The 19,683-nt window shown below is 43.8% G+C and overlaps 1 protein-coding gene across 3 annotated transcripts in view; it reads right to left on the bottom strand.

Annotated features, from left to right (window-relative positions):
- The window catches only part of KIF16B (kinesin family member 16B), a 635,015-nt gene that overhangs the window by 119,531 nt on the left and 495,801 nt on the right, over window positions 1-19,683 (bottom strand). For 2 of the 3 annotated variants that reach the window (XR_011019462.1, XM_068232451.1), the window contains exons 23-24: window positions 15,482-15,604; window positions 11,981-12,070 (exon numbers count right to left, since the gene is read on the bottom strand). Coding sequence is in view for 2 of the 3 variants with exons in the window: in XM_068232451.1 (XP_068088552.1) it covers window positions 11,981-12,070; window positions 15,482-15,604 (213 nt within the window). In the remaining variant the exon portion in view is untranslated. Of the gene's footprint in view, window positions 1-4,000; window positions 4,121-11,980; window positions 12,071-15,481; window positions 15,605-19,683 lie in introns of those variants that run through there. The other variant, XM_068232454.1, reaches the window with a different exon arrangement.

The raw sequence follows: 19,683 nt of genomic DNA, 5'->3' as shown, positions 1-19,683 counted from the left end.
GAGATAATCCTCTGCTACAGGACGTACTGCGGCCACATGGCAGGTGGTGCAGAACACTAATATATATGGATGCTCAAATAGATGACTACAGAGAAAATGACCACTTCATAAGACTACCTAGGAAACAATGCTTAGACTATCTCTTTACAGTGTTTAATTGGTACAACGACTACATGTACCTGCCTGATTAAAAACCTAATTCCAGCCACATACGACTCCCTAGCTCTGTACAGGCACACACTTCCAGAGTTTGTTTTTATTTGTATATTAACTCCTTGATTAACCGATGTTAAAGGGGTTCTCCAAGCAGAAAAATAAAAGGTTGATCTCAATCCCCATTCTGCAATACTCTAAGTAGCAGCTGAAATAGGTTTAAAGAGGAACTCCAGTGAAAATAATGTAATGAACAAAAGGGCCTAATTTTTACAATAATAATGTATACATTATTTAGTCAGTGTTTGCACATTGTAAAATCTTTCCTCTCCCCGATTTACATGCTGACATTTATCACATGGTGACATCTTTACTGCTGGCAGATGATGACTGTGGAAGTAGCTGCTGATTGCTTTTTTGGCAGTTGGAAATAGCTGTTATTTCCCACAATGCAACAAGGCTCCCACAGTGTGATGTCAGCACCATGGTCCTGACATCACACTGTGGGAGGGGTTTAACCATAATATCAGCCATACAGATTCCCCCTGATGATCTGTTTGAGAAAAGGAATAGATTTCTCATGGGAAAGGGGGTATCAGCCACTGACTGGGACGAAGTTCAGTCCCTGGTTATGTTTTCTCTTTAAAGTTGTGGCTGCTTGACATAAAATCACCCCAATATACTTTGTTTCATGATGCACTGCACAGTTTTAAAATCAAAGGATGCCAACACTGAGGGAACGTGGATGGGTTGCCCAGAAGACTGCATCATCATAACCTATAAAACAATGAATTGAATGGTGATATGGGAAGGGGGTAGTGTTTGGGTTCTGAATTCTAGCTTCCTTCGTACTGACCTGTTAGATAATCCACCATTACTGCAGACACTACTGGCAAGCTTGACACATACAAAGGTGAATTAACCTCCTGAGCGGTATGGACGAGCTCAGCTCGTCCATCACCGCCGGAGGCTGCCGCTCAGGCCCTGCTGGGCCGATTTTTATCAAATAAAGTGCAGCACACGCAGCCGGCACTTTGCCAGCCGCGTGTGCTGCCTGATCGCCGCCGCTCTGTGGCGATTCGCCGCGAGCAGCGGCGAAAGAGGGCCCCCCTAGCCGCCTGAGCCCTGCGCAGCCGGAACAAAAAGTTCCGGCCAGCGCTAAGGGCTGGATCGGAGGCGGCTGACGTCAGGACGTCGGCTGACGTCGATGACGTCACTCCGCTCGTCGCTATGGCGACGATATAAGCAAAACAAGGAAGGCCGCTCATTGCGGCCTTCCTTGTTTATTCTGGGCGCCGGAGGCGATCGGAAGATCGCCTCCGGAGCGCCCTCTAGTGGGCTTTCATGCAGCCAACTTTCAGTTGGCTGCATGAAATAGTTTTTTTTTTATTTAAAAAAAACCCTCCCGCAGCCACCCTGGCGATTTAATCAGAACGCCAGGGTGGTTAAAGAGCACCCTCTCACATACAAAGGCCCCCTGCAGGCTCTGTATGAGTCACAGACTGAGCTCCTCTCAGCCTATCACATGCCATGTCTTGTGTTTGTAAACACTGCCTAAAACTGGCAATTACAAGCCAGGATTGCAGCAGGGAGTTGCAGAAACAGCACAGAGGGGCCCAGGAGAACATAATGAATAGAATGGTATGCTTTTTATTCTAAGAGTTTTAGAGTACAGATTCTCTTTGCATACACAAGTTTCTATATATTGCATATTTTGGTTTCAAAGCACCGTTGCCTCAATCAAAGCAGACGGCCAACCACTGTTAGATCGTAATATTTGTTTTGGCCCCCAGGTGGTAACAGGCAGGAATTATACACGATCGGTAGCTGCACAGCTTCATATTGCAGCAGACAATTCAAAGCTATAGATCAATATTTAAAGCAAAGCTGAACTGCAAATTCAAAATAAACTGAAAATTAAAAGTAAAAATAAACATACACACATCATACTTACCTCCCGTGTAGTCTACTCATCAATTTTGTTCTCTCCTACACCATGTTTGTACACTGTGATCAATGGAATTCTCAGTTTTCCATGTTAAAAATGGTGATGACCTCGTAACAGCTTCCGGGACAGCACACTGTTAAACTGTAATATCGCCCACTTGAACTGTAGGGAAACATGGACATAACCTTGCACACCAGTTGTCCATTCAGTTATAAATGACAGCAACTGATATATAACTGACAGCAACTGATATATATTTCAGTTCTGACAAAATATGGTCAGAACTGGAAGGAATCCTTGTTAGTAGCAACTGGTGAGCATCTGAGAGGGACTGAGGGCAAGGTAAGTATGTAGTATTCATTTGCAGGTACATCATGTGTTTTTTTTAAAAATAATTTTACTCGGTTCGGGTTCCAATTCAGATTTTTGCTAGAGCCTTATCTACGGTAATATCAGGTTGTGGCATGTGTAAGATCAGGGGGATTGATCGCTATCTGGAAGATATCAATTGTTTCCCAGATCTACTAGCATATGACCATAAAGAATGCCATGAAATGGAAAAGTCTCAGATCCACTGATGTTACAATCAGTTATTCATATAAAAAACCATAAGTATGAAAGAGTTGTGGGGTTTTAAGTTGCCACTTTCCCCAAAATAAACAACCAAATACAACAGCAAGCAGATAGGATTGGCCTTGTAGACCTGTCAGCTGTAAGGAAGTCAACATTTGGTCAGATTTGATAACATCTCTTTTCTCTTCCGCTATCAGGCAAAATATAGAAACCTGATGCGTTTGGCCCTGCTGTCAACAGTTCTTTATTGCAGGATGAAGAACTTGTTATAAACTGGAGGACAGGAAGGCCTGAATTCATGAAAGGACAATCCACACTAGGACACGTCAGCGTCATGTAACAACAGTTGATGTTTAAAGCAACACCTGCTGAGTAACAAGTCAGCTGAGATATGTCACCCTGCTCTGTCACAATAGTCACCAGCAGTGAGCCCAGCAATTATGAGAAGAGTGAATGTATGTCGCATGGTGAGGACCGGTCAGCACGGTGGCTTTTTCTGAGGAGAATTCATCTGACAACTCAGAGAGACTTCTCTCCCTTGTCATCCTGCTGGTATATGCTATTTAAAGTAAGCCAGTTAAAAATAAATAAATAAAATAATGAAAAAACCTATATAAAACTAATTGCAGAAAAACAAAGGAAGTAGCAGTAGAGTATTGTACTGTGTTAGCTATCAGTAAAAACAGGAAGTTTTGAATATATATGATCCCATTTATTGGCTAACTTAAAGAAAATCTGTAATGAAAAAACCTCCCCTGGGGTTTACTCACCTCGGGTGGGGGAAGCCTCCGGATCCTATTGAGGGTTCCCCGTCGTCCTCGGTCCCACAGCGGCGGCGAAAATTCTCCCGGAGTGGCGGTGATGTAAATATTTATTATTTGGCTCCAGCGCAGGTGCAGTATCCGCTCTCTGGATGGAGATAGGTGAAAATATCCGATCTCCGTCAGGCCACTCTACTGCACGGGTCGCAAGTCTCCTGCGCAGTACAGCGGACCGGACAGAGATCGGCTATTTTCGCCTATCTCCGTGGGAAGAGTGCCCCCGCTGGAGCCAGAAAAGGTAAATATTGCACAGCCCGACAACTGTCGCCTGTGCGTTCCATGGGCTGCAGCGAGACCGCCGTGGGACAAAGGAGGACGGGGGAAGCCTCAATAGGTCCAGAGGCTTCCCCCTCCTAAGGTGAGTACCCCCCAGGGGAACTTCTTTTCAGTACAGGTTTTCTTTAAAAGAAAGAGTAAGCTTACAGCTAATAAGCCTTCTTCAGACTCTATTACTGTATGTTGGCGAGATGTTAGAATGCTTACATACACATGCGCCACTGTGTCTTCTGATTATTTCTCCACACAATCTCCTCAATTAACCTCCCTGGCGGTATGATAATCCTTGGGATCTCCCTGGGATCCAGCGCTGCAGTTTTCCCTCCGTACTCCGGGTGGCGCTGTAACCCTGTAGTGCCAAGTCAATCATGTTACATAAGTGCAAATTTAAATTTCTGAGTACAAATTTATGAAAATGTTCAAGACATTAACAGAAGGTTTAAATTGTGGAATGGGATTCATGACTCCTTATGTAACATGATTGACTTGGCTTCACTTTCTTCAGAAACCTGCTAGATTTCATGTTTGCTTGCATGAGCTCACTGGCTCCAGCCTGCTGATCTCCTGACAAACTGCTAAACAGTAACCAGCACAACTGCCATCTTCATGTTTGCTATTTCCCTGCATCAGTGTTTTACTACAGCTAACATCTACAAATATGCCTGAAGAAGGGGATTAGATCCCAGAAAGCTTGCATCATTTAACTTTATCAGTTAGCCATTAAAAGGTATTACTTTTACAAGACTTTGTTTTTTTCTAACTACCTGCATACTGATAAATGATACAAATGATAAACAGACAATACATTATTGATAACAGGAATTCTTGACAGTCACTGCGGAGCACTGAGTTTCCAAAATAACTTTGCAAATTTGCATAAACTCCAATATTCTGAATCCAAATGAAAACAAATGTAAACTGTGTACATCGTTAAGTACAGCTAGATTTCAAACAAAACAAATCTCATATTGGATTAAAGAAGGAAAAAAAAAAAGGTATGAACGCATCCCCAGTAACAGTAACTAATTAAAACAAAATCACATTTCCTGGCTGGGAGAGATTTGACACACATCCATCATTCTGGCTCCCCACTGACACCTGTACTGCTCAAGAAATTAAACATGGCTACAACATAAACACGCTTTGCTTTGATAAGGAAGCACGTTGTCAGTCAAATAAGACAAGTATTAAATAAATCCATAATAGGAAAGCTAAAATAAGCATAGAAACCTATGAGAAGAAAATAGAAAAAATATGCAGCAGGGTCACTCAATACACGAGAAAGGGTTTTAATCAGGGACGTACTGTATTTTTCGGACCATAAGACGCACCTAAGTTTAGAGGACAAAGAGCAGGGCAAAAAATATATACTAAACCTGTGCATCCATGGTAAAGGGGCTCCTTATGGATTATGTCTCCTTTGTACCTCATGTTCCCTTGTACCTCGTGCCTCCGTGTCCTCCTCTGTGCCACTTGCGTCCTCCTGTGTCCCCCATGTGTCCGCCTCTATGCCCCTTTGTGTTCTCAGCATGGCCTTTATTTTTTATAAAAACACCCCCTGAAAAAGAGTTATACAAAGACGCTGGCCAGCCCCCCCTGCTCACTGTACACTTTTTTGGCAGTTGGACGGAGCAACTGCCATTCACTAAGTGCTTTTGAAAAGACTAAAATACCATAATCTCTCATGAGGAGACGGGCTAGTCCAAAACCTTTCTGTCGGATTTCTACTACTTATTGTAAGTGACAGCAACATAGGAGAAAAGTAATGTATGACTCATTTTACTCTGGTAGAAATGACCTCCTGATCTGTATATGTTTACATAGATTTTACATTTTAAGATTCTCGCGACAGTGGTCCTTTAAGTGTCACTGGTGCTTCTGACGGTGTCATGTACTACGCTGGGTCCGTAGCATTGAGAATTTAGTAAACTTAATCTAATATCAGCTTAACAGCACACTGGCGTATGAAAAGACTGAAACTCATTACTGAAAAATGTGTGAATTTAAAACAGCATAAAAAGGTTTGCAATATAAAAAGGCTAATGATGTGTTTTAGAAAAATAAAAACAATTGAACTTGCAAGCAGTAATATTAATGCTGCATAACTGCGACTTACAGAGGAGAAATCACACTGTTTGCTCTTTTGTGTTGCAGAGATGTTAATGAGTGTGACTATTTTTCAGATTGGTATGAATTATGAATCCCACTACGCTCCTAATATAAAAGACAATGGACAAAGACAACCTAGACAGCAATCATGTAAAACAGACTTTACATAATGCGGACCCGTGGGTTACCTAGTTTTTCCGCATATCTAATAAGTGTACATGCAATTTATATGCCATTGTATCTTTGGATAATAACCATAATAATAATTACAACACAGGAGCAGTAACTAGCAATTAGCATAAACATTTAGAAGCTATAGAGAGCGCCTTGCAGGAAACAAATGCTTTACAGTTTGGTTTAACCCTTTGCATTGCCCTGGCCAAGCTCTGACTTTCTACCTACAGCAGTCAAACCAGATTCAAAGCCCCTTTAAAAACCTACGTTTTCCCCCATCCCACTACTGTTCTGATATAAGGATAGATAGTCCACGGTTATTGAATGAGACAGGTAGTCCACGGTTAATGAATGTGATAGGGACTGTCGTTCTTAACCTGAATCCGTTCTTAAGTCGGAAAAATGTTCCACCTCTATCCCCTGCGCCTCCTGTGTGCCTCTCTTTGCTTCCAGTGTCCCCATCTATGCCTGTTTGACTCCTCTCTCTCCCAAAACACCTCATATTTCACATCCCAGAAACCTTTGCAGTCATCCCATATTACCATTACAGGGGCTCTGAAGTGAGAGGGATATGGAGGCTGACATATTTATCTCCTTTTAAACAAAACCAGTTGCCTGGCATCCTGATGATCCTACTGACTTCAAGGGGTCTGAATCACACACTTGAAACAAGCATGCAGCTAATCTTGTCAGAATTTTGTCAGACAGCTGGTCTGCATGCTTGTTCAGGGTCTATGGCTAAAAGTATTAGAGGCAGATGATCAACAGGACAGCCTGCCAGCCAAAGTGCATTGTTTAATGTGTACCTGAGGTGGATACAATTGGCACAAATGGGACACAGAGGCATGTTCTCATCTAAGGACTCGTTTCCATATAGCACGCTTTCATGCACGCTTATGGAAATGTGACTGCAGGGACAACTGTCTGACGTTTCATTCATTTGCGGCGATTCTGCGCTAAATCGACGGCGCATGGTTGCCTGCATTTTGGGCACTTCAGGGTGTGATCGTAAGACCTGCCCCCCTGCCGGGAGTGACGCATGGCTCTGTGCTGTAACGGAAACGAGCCGTAAAGGACATGCCTCTGTGTACCTTCCAAGCAGCTCTACATGTCCCCTGCACCCCCCCCCCCCCCCGGGATTGTAGCAACAAGGAGCTTGTCGGCAATCCTAGAGGGGAAGAGACGTCCTTAGCAGAAGAGGCACTCCTGCATAACGTCCCTTCTCCACCCCTCAGGGCATCCTACTGCCCCCCCCCCGCCTTTCACCTGCCCCCTTTTCCTCCCCTTTTTGTGTGCGCAGCGTTGTGACCCCAAAGGTCACAATAGTGAAAGGAGTTGCTAGTGGACGAACAGAGCAACGTGGGACATTGAGAAGCGGCTCAATCTTCTCAGGGAGGAACGCTGATTCTGGTCAGTATATTTATTTTACTTTACTGTTCCACCTCGGGTTCTCTTTAAAATGAAATAAATATGTCAACCTCTATATCGCTCTCACTTCAGGTTCCCTTTAAAGGGGTTCTGTGAGTTATGAAAAAAAAATCAAAAAGCGTCACTTACATGGGGCTTCTACCGGCCCCCCTGCAGCTATTAAGTTCCACACCGTCACTGAAGCCCCTCCGTTTGTCGCCGCCGGTGACCTGCTAATTATTTGTCTAACTAAACTAATAGCTCTGCTGCTGCGTGTCATTAGGAGCTTATTGCGCAGGTGCAGTACAAGAAAACTTTGTTCTGCGCCTGCGCATTAAGCTCCCGATGAGGATGCGCGGGAGCGTGGTCGTGCGCGGCCACGCCCGCTCAGCCGCAGTGCTATTTGTCTAGTTAGAAGAATAATTAGCAAGTCACCGGCAGCGACGAACAGAGTGGGCTTCAGTGATGGTGTGAGACTTATTAGCTGCAAGGAGCCACTAGAAGCCCCAGGTAAGTGATCCTTTTTGGGGGTTTTTCTATACCCCATAGAACCTCTTTAAAATGGTAGAAGTTAGCTTTTCACAAGCCTACTAATGCAATAGTAAACTTTAGCACCTTGTGCTTTTAACCTTTATCCTGTCTCCACTTTATTCAGTTTATAAAACACCTAAAAGCCGATATAAATCAGTGTGTGTAAAGGGTGCTACAATAGCCTGATTCCTAAACGGTCAAGTTTCAGGTGAGCAGCTTACTGACAGCGACACTTGACTGCCCAGCATGCAGCTTCTGAGTAAGGAAATGGCACCCCCCGCTCCCAGCTCCATGACAGATCTCCTTTAAGTGAATATGTTCACGGGAAAAAGGGAAAGTCTCAGAAGTGTAAAGCAACTCTGCGACTTGACACGGGAGGAATACAGCGATTAGAAAGGAAAATAACGCTGCTCACAAGGCATGAAATGTTTCTCGCGGCACAGCAGGCGTATTCCTTTCCCCAAACTTGGATACTTTAATCTGCAGGAATCTAAAAGAACTGTTTAAACAGCTTTTACAATTGACTCTTGGAAGGCTCACCTTTTTTTTTCTTTTACACTTAAAAGGGAAGAAAATGTGAAACAGGCTCCACGGCTTTTAAACGCCGGCCGCTCATTGATGCCTTCTGAACTCGTCTGGTTTGAGTACAATGGATTAGAAAAAAAGAGACTGCTGGCAGAAAACTTTGCAGATTAGATTTAAAAAAAAAAATACCGAAAATAATTACGCCGCCGGTATACGACTGGGGAAATCGCAGTTTCGGAGCGGAGTGCATTTATTTGCTTTTGACAGTCATATGGTTTGCTTTGGTGTGGAAACTGCCAGATGAACTTCAAAAAGCGAGATGCGTCAGATGCAGAGATGCTTGAAAAAAATACACTCTGTCAGTTATTTACACTTAAATTGAAATCTGTAACATGTATCTGTGAAGTCATCCTTTCAGCAGCTAGTCGCTGACTTAAGAGGAACTGTAACCAAGGACTGAACTTCATCCCAATCAGTAGCTCATACCTCCTTCCCCATGAGAAACCTTTACTCAAATAGATCATCAGGGGTGTCTGTATGGCTGATATTGTGGTGAAACCCCTCCCACAGTGTGATGTCATGACCATGATTCTTAGGGCCCTTTTACACTTAATCAGTTGCTCTCAGTTAAAAGGGAAAGAAAACTGATTTTCAAAGTAATGCCCATGTTTTCCTATTGCACCTTTCACACTTAACGCGTTTCAACTGAAATCTTCTTCCCAACGCACTGCTATGGAAAAAACACGTACCAACGCGCACTAATGCATACTAACGCACACTAACTGATTAAAGAGACTCTGTAACAAAATTTTGAGCCTTATTTATTTTATCCTATATGTTCCTATAGCTGTTCTAATGTAATCTGTCTTACTGCAGCCTTTCCTATCTGCACAGTGGCTGTATTATCTCTGTTATATGATCTAATCTTCTCTCCTCTGTCGGCTCTGTCCGGCTGAGGCAGTCAGGCTGGAATGTGCTGTGCTGCTTGTGATTGGATAGAAGCTATACACACCCTCTCCAGGCCCCCTGCACACTCCGTATGACTCACACACTGAGCTACTCTCAGTGTATCACTTGCTATGTCTTTTGTTTGTAAACGCTGCATAAAAATGGCAATTACAAGCCAGGATTGCAGCAGGGAGAGACAGAAACAGCACAGAGGGGCCCAGGAGAACATAATGAATAGAATGGTATGTTTTTAATTGTAAGAATTTTACAGTACAGATTCTCTTTAAGTGTAAAATGAGCCTAACAGTTTCCTGTCTGTGAACCTCGCTGCATTGTGAGAAATAGCGGATGTTTCCAACTGGCAAGCAACCACTATCTCCCTCTGTGCATATGTATATCTATTAAAAAAAAAAACAACCAACCATTTAGCTTATTGCATTGTTAGGGGGTGTGGTTATAGATAATGGCAGTTGGTGCTGTTTTTTTTTTTTTTTTCTAACAGTAGTAAAGATGATTATGTGCAGGCTGGTTGTGGATCAAACAAAATGTTACTACACAGAGGTGCCAAGCGTAGACTGGACCCCTAGCTGTGTGTTACTCCTGTTGGACTGGAAAAAACAAAAAACACAGGACACCGGGAGCTCGATATCGCGTGATAACGTCAACTTAATTGGACTAAGGTCGTAATTATTATACTCACACAAGTGGGTTGCTTATGCTAGCAGTCACTCTCAGCACACGTAAAGAAGTACCGTCTCCACTCGGCCTTTAAGGTCGCTGCTCCTGTGGAAAAGGGTGTCCTGTGTGGCAGGAACACCACCCTAGCGCATAGGGTATAGAGATTGAATAGTACAGTACTCGGAGGCGCCCTTTAAGTATGCACAATTTTGACCGTATAATACGGATTGATAAGGTAACGGTATAAAATCCTACCTGAAATGAAGAATTTCAGACCGATATATGATTCAATCGTTTATTTAGCACTCGGACAACGCGTTTCGCGACCGTAATGTCGCTTCCTCAGGTCAAGTAATCGTGCTATGGTTACCGTTACCTTATAAATCCGTATTATACGGTCAAAATTGTGCATACTTAAAGGGCGCCTCCGAGTACTGTACTATTCAATTGTTACTCCTGTTTTATTGCCTGATGAAGCGGGATTGTGCCCGTGAAACACGTTGTCAGTTGTCACTAGGCGTATGTGAATAAATTGTATTAACTAAATAGACAGCATCGTGTCTATTTGGAGTGGCTGGTCCACCACCGCCTCCTGAACGTTTTTAGACGTTTTTAGTGTATTTTACTCTTTTGGCACCTCTGTACACCTCTACAAAGTAAATTATCCACCCTTGGTGGAAGGGTGATACACCCTCCCTTTCTTCTATCCACAGAGAGCGACATCTTAATCCTGAGTGGGGACAGGTCTAATCTCCCCACCTGCATCTACAGTGGTTGCCTGTGCGGTAACCCTGGTTTGTAAGTATAATACTTACGTTTAATTTAATCTCCCCTCTTCTAATACATACTACACTATATTGGGCTCTCGGTTTTTGATTTCTGATTTTAAAATCTGGTTATGTGTTGTGATGCAATCCACATAAAAGAGTTAACCACAAGTTTGGTGGGAGAGGTGCTGCTTCTTGGTTGCAAAAAGAAATTAAAATATTATTCCGCAAGAAAGGAGGAAATAAAACGGATTGGTGGGAGTAGAAGAGAGAGAGAGAAAAAAGGAGAAGACACAGGAAAAAGGAGAGGAGAGAGAGATGGAGGGCAAAAAAGGTAGAGATCAAAGAGAGGGTGGAGAGTGGCTATATAGTGAACTGCCTCTGACAGAGGAGACCGGGGTTCAAATCTCGGCCCTTCCTGATTAGTAAGCCAACACTTATTCAGTAAGGAGACCTTGGGCAAAACCTCCTAACACTGCTACTTTTTTTAGAGCATGCTCTAGTGGCTGCAGCTCTGGGATTTTGAATCCGCCAGGAGAAAACCACAATAAAAATGTTCAGCTTCTTTGTCTTGAGAGAGAGTGGAACAGAGAAGTGAGTGCGCACTGCATGAATTTGATAACTCCTGTAGTTATTTGACCAAGAGGGGGAAAAATCCAACATTGTAACATTGTTGACTTAAAGGACTTACGAGGCCAAGTATAGAGTGCGGCTGCGCAGCTCTAAGGCCAACCCCCGATCCACGCTACTGTTACGTGGATCGGGGGGTTGGTCTTAGAGCTGCGCAGCCGCACTCGCGGCTATGCAGACTGCGCAGCCGCGGCCAGCTCCGGCGGCCATCTTTGCACAGGCTGGGGAGCCCGACCCGTTTGGGGGGCTATTGAGCGGCGGGGACCCGGCGGAACGGCGTAGAGGACGCGGACGGCGTCCTCCGTGCCTTACAAGCTGATGCAGGTAGCTAACTTTTTTATTTTTTTTTCTATTCTTGGCCTCGTAAGTCCTTTAAAACTGTAAGGCAGGTTTTTTTTTGTTTTTAAAGCCATGCTAGCTATAAATAAATCAGTGAATACCTCCGGATACTTCAACTTGAAAGTTTTATGCATCTCTCTAAACCGACTGTAACGTCTGAATATCGTCCATGTTTCTTCTAAGACTGTTATCTGTGTGAAACAAAAATTACAATAATATAACACTACTGCCTCAAACATCAAAATATTGCATGTGCAGGAGAAACATTTCAGCACATTACAAGCATAGTGGTTAGCCTTGAATGCTGTGATTTTAAGTACCATATTTTTTGGACCATAAGACGCACCTAGGTTTAGAGGACAAAAACACAGGATATATATATATATATATATATATATATATATCCTCTATTCCCATGTCCTCCTTTGTATGTATATATATATATATATATATATATATATATATATATATATATATATATATATATATCCTCTATTCCCATGTCCTCCTTTGTCCAGTGTCCTCCTGTGTTCTCCTTTTGCCTCCGTGTCCTCATTTGTCAAACTGTGTCCCTTCTGTCCTTGTGTCCTCTTTTGCCCCGTCCCCCCTCCTCATGTCTCTTCTGTCGTTCTGTGGCCTCCTTTGCTTCCACCTGTGTTTCATTTGTCCTCCTTTGCCCATCCGTCGCCTTTTCCCCTGTCCTCCTGTGTCGCCTTTGTCTCCATATTCACCTAGTAGATTATAAATGTACCAATCGGGTTGAAGGATTGTAGGAGTTGAGTCCCAGGATGAACTGCTGAGCAGCACAGATGCACAGACTCCTTCCAAGTGTACTCCGTGGCTCCAGCTTCGCAGGACTCACTTCAGCCTCCAGACATATGCGGCCAATCAGGTGCAGGGAAGTGCAATGAAATCAGCAAATTACTGCCACCTGCTGTTCTAACTAGAGCCGATGGCTCCACTGTGAGACCACGGCTCCATCATTGGGCCACTCACTGCACTTGCTCAGTAACAGCGGTAATAGGCTAATTTAGTTGCAGCGCCCCCCACCTGATTGGCCGACCGCATCTGGAGGCTGAAACAGGTCCTGGGAAGCTGGAACCATGGCGTGTACTTGGAGGGAATCAGTGCATCTGCTCTGGTCAGCAGCTCATCCTGGAACTCAACTCCTGCCATCCTTCAACCCGATAGGTAAGTATATAATCTACCAGGTGGACACGGGGACAGAGGCAACACAGGAGGATGGGACAGAAGAAATGGGGGGGGGGTGGGGGGTGGGGGGGGGGCAAAGGAGGCCACAAGGGTACAGAAGAGAGACAGGTGGGGCAAAGGAGGACACAAGGAGACAGAAGGAACACAGGGGACAAATAGCATTTATATGGTGCTCTTCTCCTGGTGGACTCAAAGCGCCAGAGCTGCAGCCACTAGGACGCGCTCTGTAGGCAGTAGCAGTGTTAGGGAGACTTGCCTAAGGTCTCCTACTGAATAGGTGCCCTGGTCTCCTGTGTCAGAGGCAGAGCCCTTAACCATTACACCATCCAGCTCCTTTGGACCATAAGACGCCCCCTCACCACACACACACCCTTGGGGGAGAAAAAGTCAGTCTTATGGTTCGAAAAATACAGTATGCCAATTTATACACTGTAAAATGCCTATAAAATTAAACTATTCTAGGAAAAAAATACTACCTAAATAAAGCCTAGATTGACCCCAAAGGCATATATATCAATCATTCTGTTGGTATAAGTAACAAGTTATTGCTGTGGAGTGCTTTTTAACAAAATCATTCCCCCATAAGGAGAAGGGCATTAAACTGAAATGATTATTATTATTATTTATTACACTTGTTATAATTTAAGTAGGCCTCAGTTATTTGGACTGAGTTAGTCAAAAAGGCTTGGGGTGCAGACCTGCCCTTTAAGGGGATTTTCTCTTAGAGAGAAAATCTACAGTTCTGTCAGCAGAACTAGGACATACCAAGAAGCTGTTCTATGGACAAGGCCACAGGTCTCACTGACCTCAACATGTACACCACAAGAACAGTAAACATAGGCCATATTTACAAAATACCAAATTCTTGTATATAAGTGAAAAGTGACATTAAATATTAATCGAGTAGGTGTGTATTATGACACCACGAGGGGTCTAAGCCAATAGTCGGGTCTGGGGGATGGCTAAGATGAGGTCACATTTAACTCTTTCCTAGTCAGTATTAAACGGCCGGGTGGGCTGACGGAGCTCACTCGGCTTCCTACTTTCCTGCTATTTATATGCTGACTGGAACCTCTAAGTATTTCCATTCTATACGTAATCTGATATGATGTATGCTGTACATAGGTAGTCTAGAAGATGTAACTTTGTCTAGAAAGAAGGTAACTGATGAACATTCAGGAGGAAGGTTAGTCAAGAGCTGTAACGCCAAGAACTTAAGCAGAAGTTGCTTTGCTAGGATATGATGAACTGTATCTGTATCTTTGTTTCCTGAATAAATAACTTGTACTTTGAAGAAGCCTGAGAAAAGTCTATCGCCTGCTTGCTGTGTTGAGAGTCAAGGTATCTCACAGTCTGTGAGGCGCAACTATAAGAAGTTGCTGGTGTCGAAGCAAATAGGTGATTTATAACAACACTCACTCCAAGATATTATGCAGCGCTGGACAATAAATAAATAGGGAAATATATACCGTATATTCCGGCATATAAGACGACTGAGCGTATAAGACGACGCCCCAACTTTTGCAGTTAAAATATAGAGTTTGGGTTATACTCGCCATATAAGACTACCCATCTTCCAATACACACCAAATAAAAATTGAAAAAAAATAATCATATACTGGTGCCATGTATGAACAGATACTGGTGCTGTACTACCCAGTACATAACAGTACATAGGCGATTGACTGGTTGATAGGTCAACTCTCCCTCTCCCTATGTGGATTGGTCAGCTCTACCTGTCTCCCTGTTTATCAGAGCGGTATGGAAGAATAGATTGCATTGTGCCCATAAAACACGCCTCTTTCACCCTTCTGGCCCACCCTTGTATACTATTTACCTCCTTCTCTGTCTCTCAGATCTCACACATGTGCACCTGCGCCGGTTCACTACAGTCCTCAGCAGCAAGATCTGAGAGGCGGTAAAAGAATTGGGCGTATCACCCGGCATCAATGACACCCGGCGTATAAGACGACCCCTGACTTTTCATAAGATTTTCAAGGGTTATAAAGTAGTCTTATACGCCCGAATATACTGTAATGTAAACAAGGGGTGACAGACAGAGAGGTAGCAATCGGTCATACAACATAGCACAAGGTTATACATGCAAACACGGTATAAGATGCATTATACAGAAACCCAGCAAATCAAGTCCAAGTTGGTCCATGAGAATGTTGTCATTGCTGGGGTTTCAAGATTAAGAAGGACACACGGGGGGAATTGGGGGTTGGGGGGGGGGGGGGGGAGAGATCTGCAAAGACTTATGATCTAAAGGGTGGAGATGATCACCTGAAACTGTCATTCATTGTTTCAGTTAGTCAGTTGTCTGCATGAAGTTTCTCAGTCTTGTTCCCAGATAAAGTCATCATCTAAAGCAATCATCTAAGGGTTACCTTTATTTCAAACTCGTAGTGTTCATCTTTGCCTTGTCCACAGAGAACATAGCGAGGAATGCTGACTTTCACAGGATCTGTTAGATCATCAGGGTTCACACCCAGCGACCGCGATACCAACTTCTGCAGGGAAACAAAAATGTGGAAGATGCTTAAAGGTTGCACAGGAACTGGTGTGCAAATACATTTGTTTGTCTACATCCACAAAGGCTAAGCTTCCAATACAAAGAGATGTGCATACCCCTGTTTGTCCAACATCTATTCCTGTTTAAAGTGACCCGTTTACATTTTTACTCATAGTAATTTTTTTTAGCTTGACTGCCGTTTTTGTTTGCCAAAACACACTATCTTTTAACACAGGGGCTTGAAATTATGCAGGGCTAACAACAACAAAAAAAACCTCTGCACACATTTCTCTCAGCTTTATTTTATATGGTCTTAGGGGGTAATTTTGGTCCTTAAAGTGGAACTGAACTCAGAACTTCCTCTCTGGTCTGATAATCAACAGTATAATCACCTTTAAAGAAAAACATTTTTTTGTTACCGCCCACAGAACTCCTGCAATAAATTTGTAGTGTTTCAAACACAATCCTGTGTTTACAAATTATCTGAGGGTGCCGAGGTTTGCCGAGACTCCTATGCTGACACGGCTGAAAGCTCAAATTACAATGTGATTATTTCCAGCCGATGTGGAATTAGACAGGCTCTTCATTCTAAACACAAATATTATGGATGTGTTTTCCTTGTCTCCCATGCATGCGTTCAGGTCCACTAACTGGTACCGGACAGACACAGTACCAATCTATGTCCAGCAGGAGGTGCTGCAGCCCTGACTGGACGTAGATTCAACGGCACAATGAATCGTGCATTCCCACCATTACCGTCAATCTCACTGCTCTGCACCCGCTTCAATCTGCTCGCTCTGCTGTCTGTAAGATGGCAGAGCTCTGTAAGCAGGTCAGGAGCCGCTTTCAATGGTTCCTGACCGCGTGATCACGGAGAGCCAATTACATTGGCTCCCATTGGTAGACAGCGTCAGGAGCCAATGAACATGGGGCAGCATTGTTATCAGCGACAGTGGCGGGTATGTTGATTCATCGGAAAGTGGCATTTTACATCCTGAAGGGGGCAGAGACTGCTGGTACGGAAGTGGTTAAACATCCATATTGTAGAAGGAGGCACACCACAGGCCAGAACTTCGGTTTTGTTTAATTGCAATTAGGGATGCTCAAATCGGCTCCGGATGAAATCCAAATAGTTGTTATTCGGATTTCATCCAGTTAAAATGAAATCATCTGTGTGGGGGGGTTAATCTTACCCATCATGATGTCTTCTTCGGTTCGTCCCTCGGCGCCTCCCACGATGCGGTCTAAGTGGCTGTCACGTGACTACAAACACTTCCACCTTCCGGGTTGAAGCGAGTAAATTTATTTAAAATAAACATGACGTAGCTGCAAATGAATATTACATACTAACCTCACTGTCAGTTCCTCTCAGAGGCTCACCATTTTCTTCTTACAGTGACCCCTTCCAGCTCTGACAATATTTTGTCAGAACTGAAATATACCAGTTGCTATCAGTTATATATCTGCTGCTGTCAGTTACAACTGAATGTGCAAGGTAATGTTCATGTTTCCCTATGGCTCAAGTAGGTGATATTACAGTTTATCAGTGTACTGATCAGGAAGCTGTTATGGGGTAATGGCCTTTTTTTAAAATGGAGGACGGAGAATTACATTGATCACAGTGGATAAATGGGACGCAGGAGAAAAGAAAGAGTGAGGAGTAGACTACACAGGAGGTAAGTATGACAAGTGTATGGTTATTTTGACTTTTTATTTTCAGTTCAGGTTCCCTTTAAAGGACAACTGAAGTGAGAAGAATATGGAGGCTGGCACATGTATTTCCTTTTAAAACTGTACCAGTTGCCTGGCCGCCCTGCTGGTCTATTTGGCTGCAGAAATGTCTGAATAACACCAGAAACAAGCATGCAGCTAATCTTGTCAGATCAATAATTTTAGAAACTGGCCAGGTAACTGTAATTGCTTAAAAGGAAATAAATATGGCAGCTTCCATTATCCCTGTTGCTTCAGTTGTCCTTTAAACATACAGAGAAATCTGTTGTCACTCAAAGTCATATTGCTCCAACACTCCAACCAGTACAAAAGTAATCTTAGTAAGGAGGCGTTTTGGTCCTTTCAATCCCCTTACACACTCCTAGGAGTTCTGGTTCACCATGCGCTTGCTGGGCAATCTGTAACTCCAATCAGTACCTTTTTCAGATTCTGCATGGTAAAAACTTCCTATTGATGCTGTGGGTCCCCTCACACAAAGAACTATAGCCAGGCTATTTGCTACAACTTTAATAGACAATTACAGTAAATGGCCACTGATTTTAGCCTCTCATGCATTACCTCCTATTATACTTATATTTCATGCCACAGTCTTTAGCCTAAGGGCCTGAGCCCACTAACGCAGTTGTGCACATTTGTGTCCGCTTTTCAGAAACACATCAATAGTACAGATGCTGAAAAGCGGACACAACTTTGTTCCCAGGGCCGGATTTGTACTTTTCACCACCCTAGGCCACTGTCACCAGCTGCCCCCCTGCAGTATAAGTAGCCAGATGACCCCTCCCCCCTTCCCTCTAGTATAGATAGCCTGATGACCCCCCCTAAGTATAGGTAGTCAGATGATCCCTTCTCCCTTTCCCTTCAGTATAGGTTGCCAGATGATCCCTCCCCCTTCCCTCCAGTATAGGTAGCCAGATGACTCCTCCCCCTTTCCCTCCAGTATAGGTAGCCAGATGACTTCCTTAATCCCTCCTCCCCCCCCCCTTTCAGTATAGGTAGCCAGCTCGCATTCACGCCGCAGCAGCCATCAGTGTCATTCATTTCTCCACTCATCTCCAGTGCAGAAGCTTCCTCTTCCTTTTCGTCTCCAATGCTGCCCAAGTCCATAGCCGCTGGCCACAATGCAAACGTGCACAGAGAGCAAGGTGGCTGTTGCACATTCAGCTAGCAGCAGAGTACCGCGGTCAAGCGCTCGCCTGATCTCCCTGCATTGCAGCATTTGCAAGCTTGCACCAGTTAGCCTGCAGCTTTGGTGCCCTTGCTTCTGTGGTGCCCTAGGCCATGGCCTAGGTGGCCTTGGCCTAAATCCAGCCCTGTGCGTATAACTGCTGTTGTTTCATTTGCGTTTGAATCCTTCCTGAGAGAAATACTTTGCAGTGGAAATTCTCAGTTGCCACAAGCAAGTTACAGTTGTGTTCAAAATTATTCAACCCCCACTGAAATTTAGTGTTTGGGCCAGTTTTACATTGATTTTGATCATTTCAGTCATCTTGTTTATAATTAAATCAAAGAGGCACTTGTAAGTCAGACAAATATAACATAACATTTATAATGAAATAACCACAAATGTCTTTTCTGTGCTCACAGCATTATCAGTTTTATTCAACCCCCAAGTGACATTCATTCTTTTCCAGTTATAACAGCTTTTAAACATGAAGCATAGCTTGACACAAGTGTCTTGCAGCGATCTTAGCCCATTCTTCATGGGCAAAAGCCTCCAGTTCAGTCACATTCTTAGGCTTGCGCGCTGAAACTGATTTCTTTAAGTCCCACCAGAGGTTCTCAATCCGATTTAAGTCTGGTGACTGTGATGGCCACTCCAAAATGTTCCAGCCTTTAATCTGCAGCCATGCTCTAGTGGACTTGGAGGTATGCTTGGGATCATTGTCCTGTTAAAAGGTCCAACGTCTCCCAAGCCTCAGGTTTGTGACGGACTGCATCACATTTTCATCTAATATCTCCTGGTACTGACGAAAATTCATGGTACCTTGCACACGCGGAAGCTTCCCTGTACCTGCAGAAGCAAAACAGCCCCAAAACATGATTGACCCCGCCGCCATGCTTCACAGTAGGCAAGGTGTTCTTTTCTTCATAGGTCTTGTTCTTCTTCCTCCAAACATAGCGTTGATCCATGGGCCCAAACAGTTCTAATTTTGTTTCATCAGTCCACAGAACACTATCCCAAAACTTTTGTGGTTTGTCCACATGACTTTTGGCATACTGCAGTCGACTCTTCTTATTCTTTGGAGACAGCAAGGGGGCGCGCCTGGGAGTTCTGGCATGGAGGCCTTCATTACGCAGTGTGCGCATTATTGTCTGAGCTGAAACTTCAGTACCAGCATCTGACAA

The sequence above is a fragment of the Hyperolius riggenbachi genome, chromosome 4 (genome assembly GCF_040937935.1).
Source record: "Hyperolius riggenbachi isolate aHypRig1 chromosome 4, aHypRig1.pri, whole genome shotgun sequence".
Lineage (NCBI taxonomy): Eukaryota > Metazoa > Chordata > Amphibia > Anura > Hyperoliidae > Hyperolius > Hyperolius riggenbachi.
Note: the sequence above shows the minus strand (reverse complement) of the source record. Positions and strands in the feature narration are given on the sequence as shown.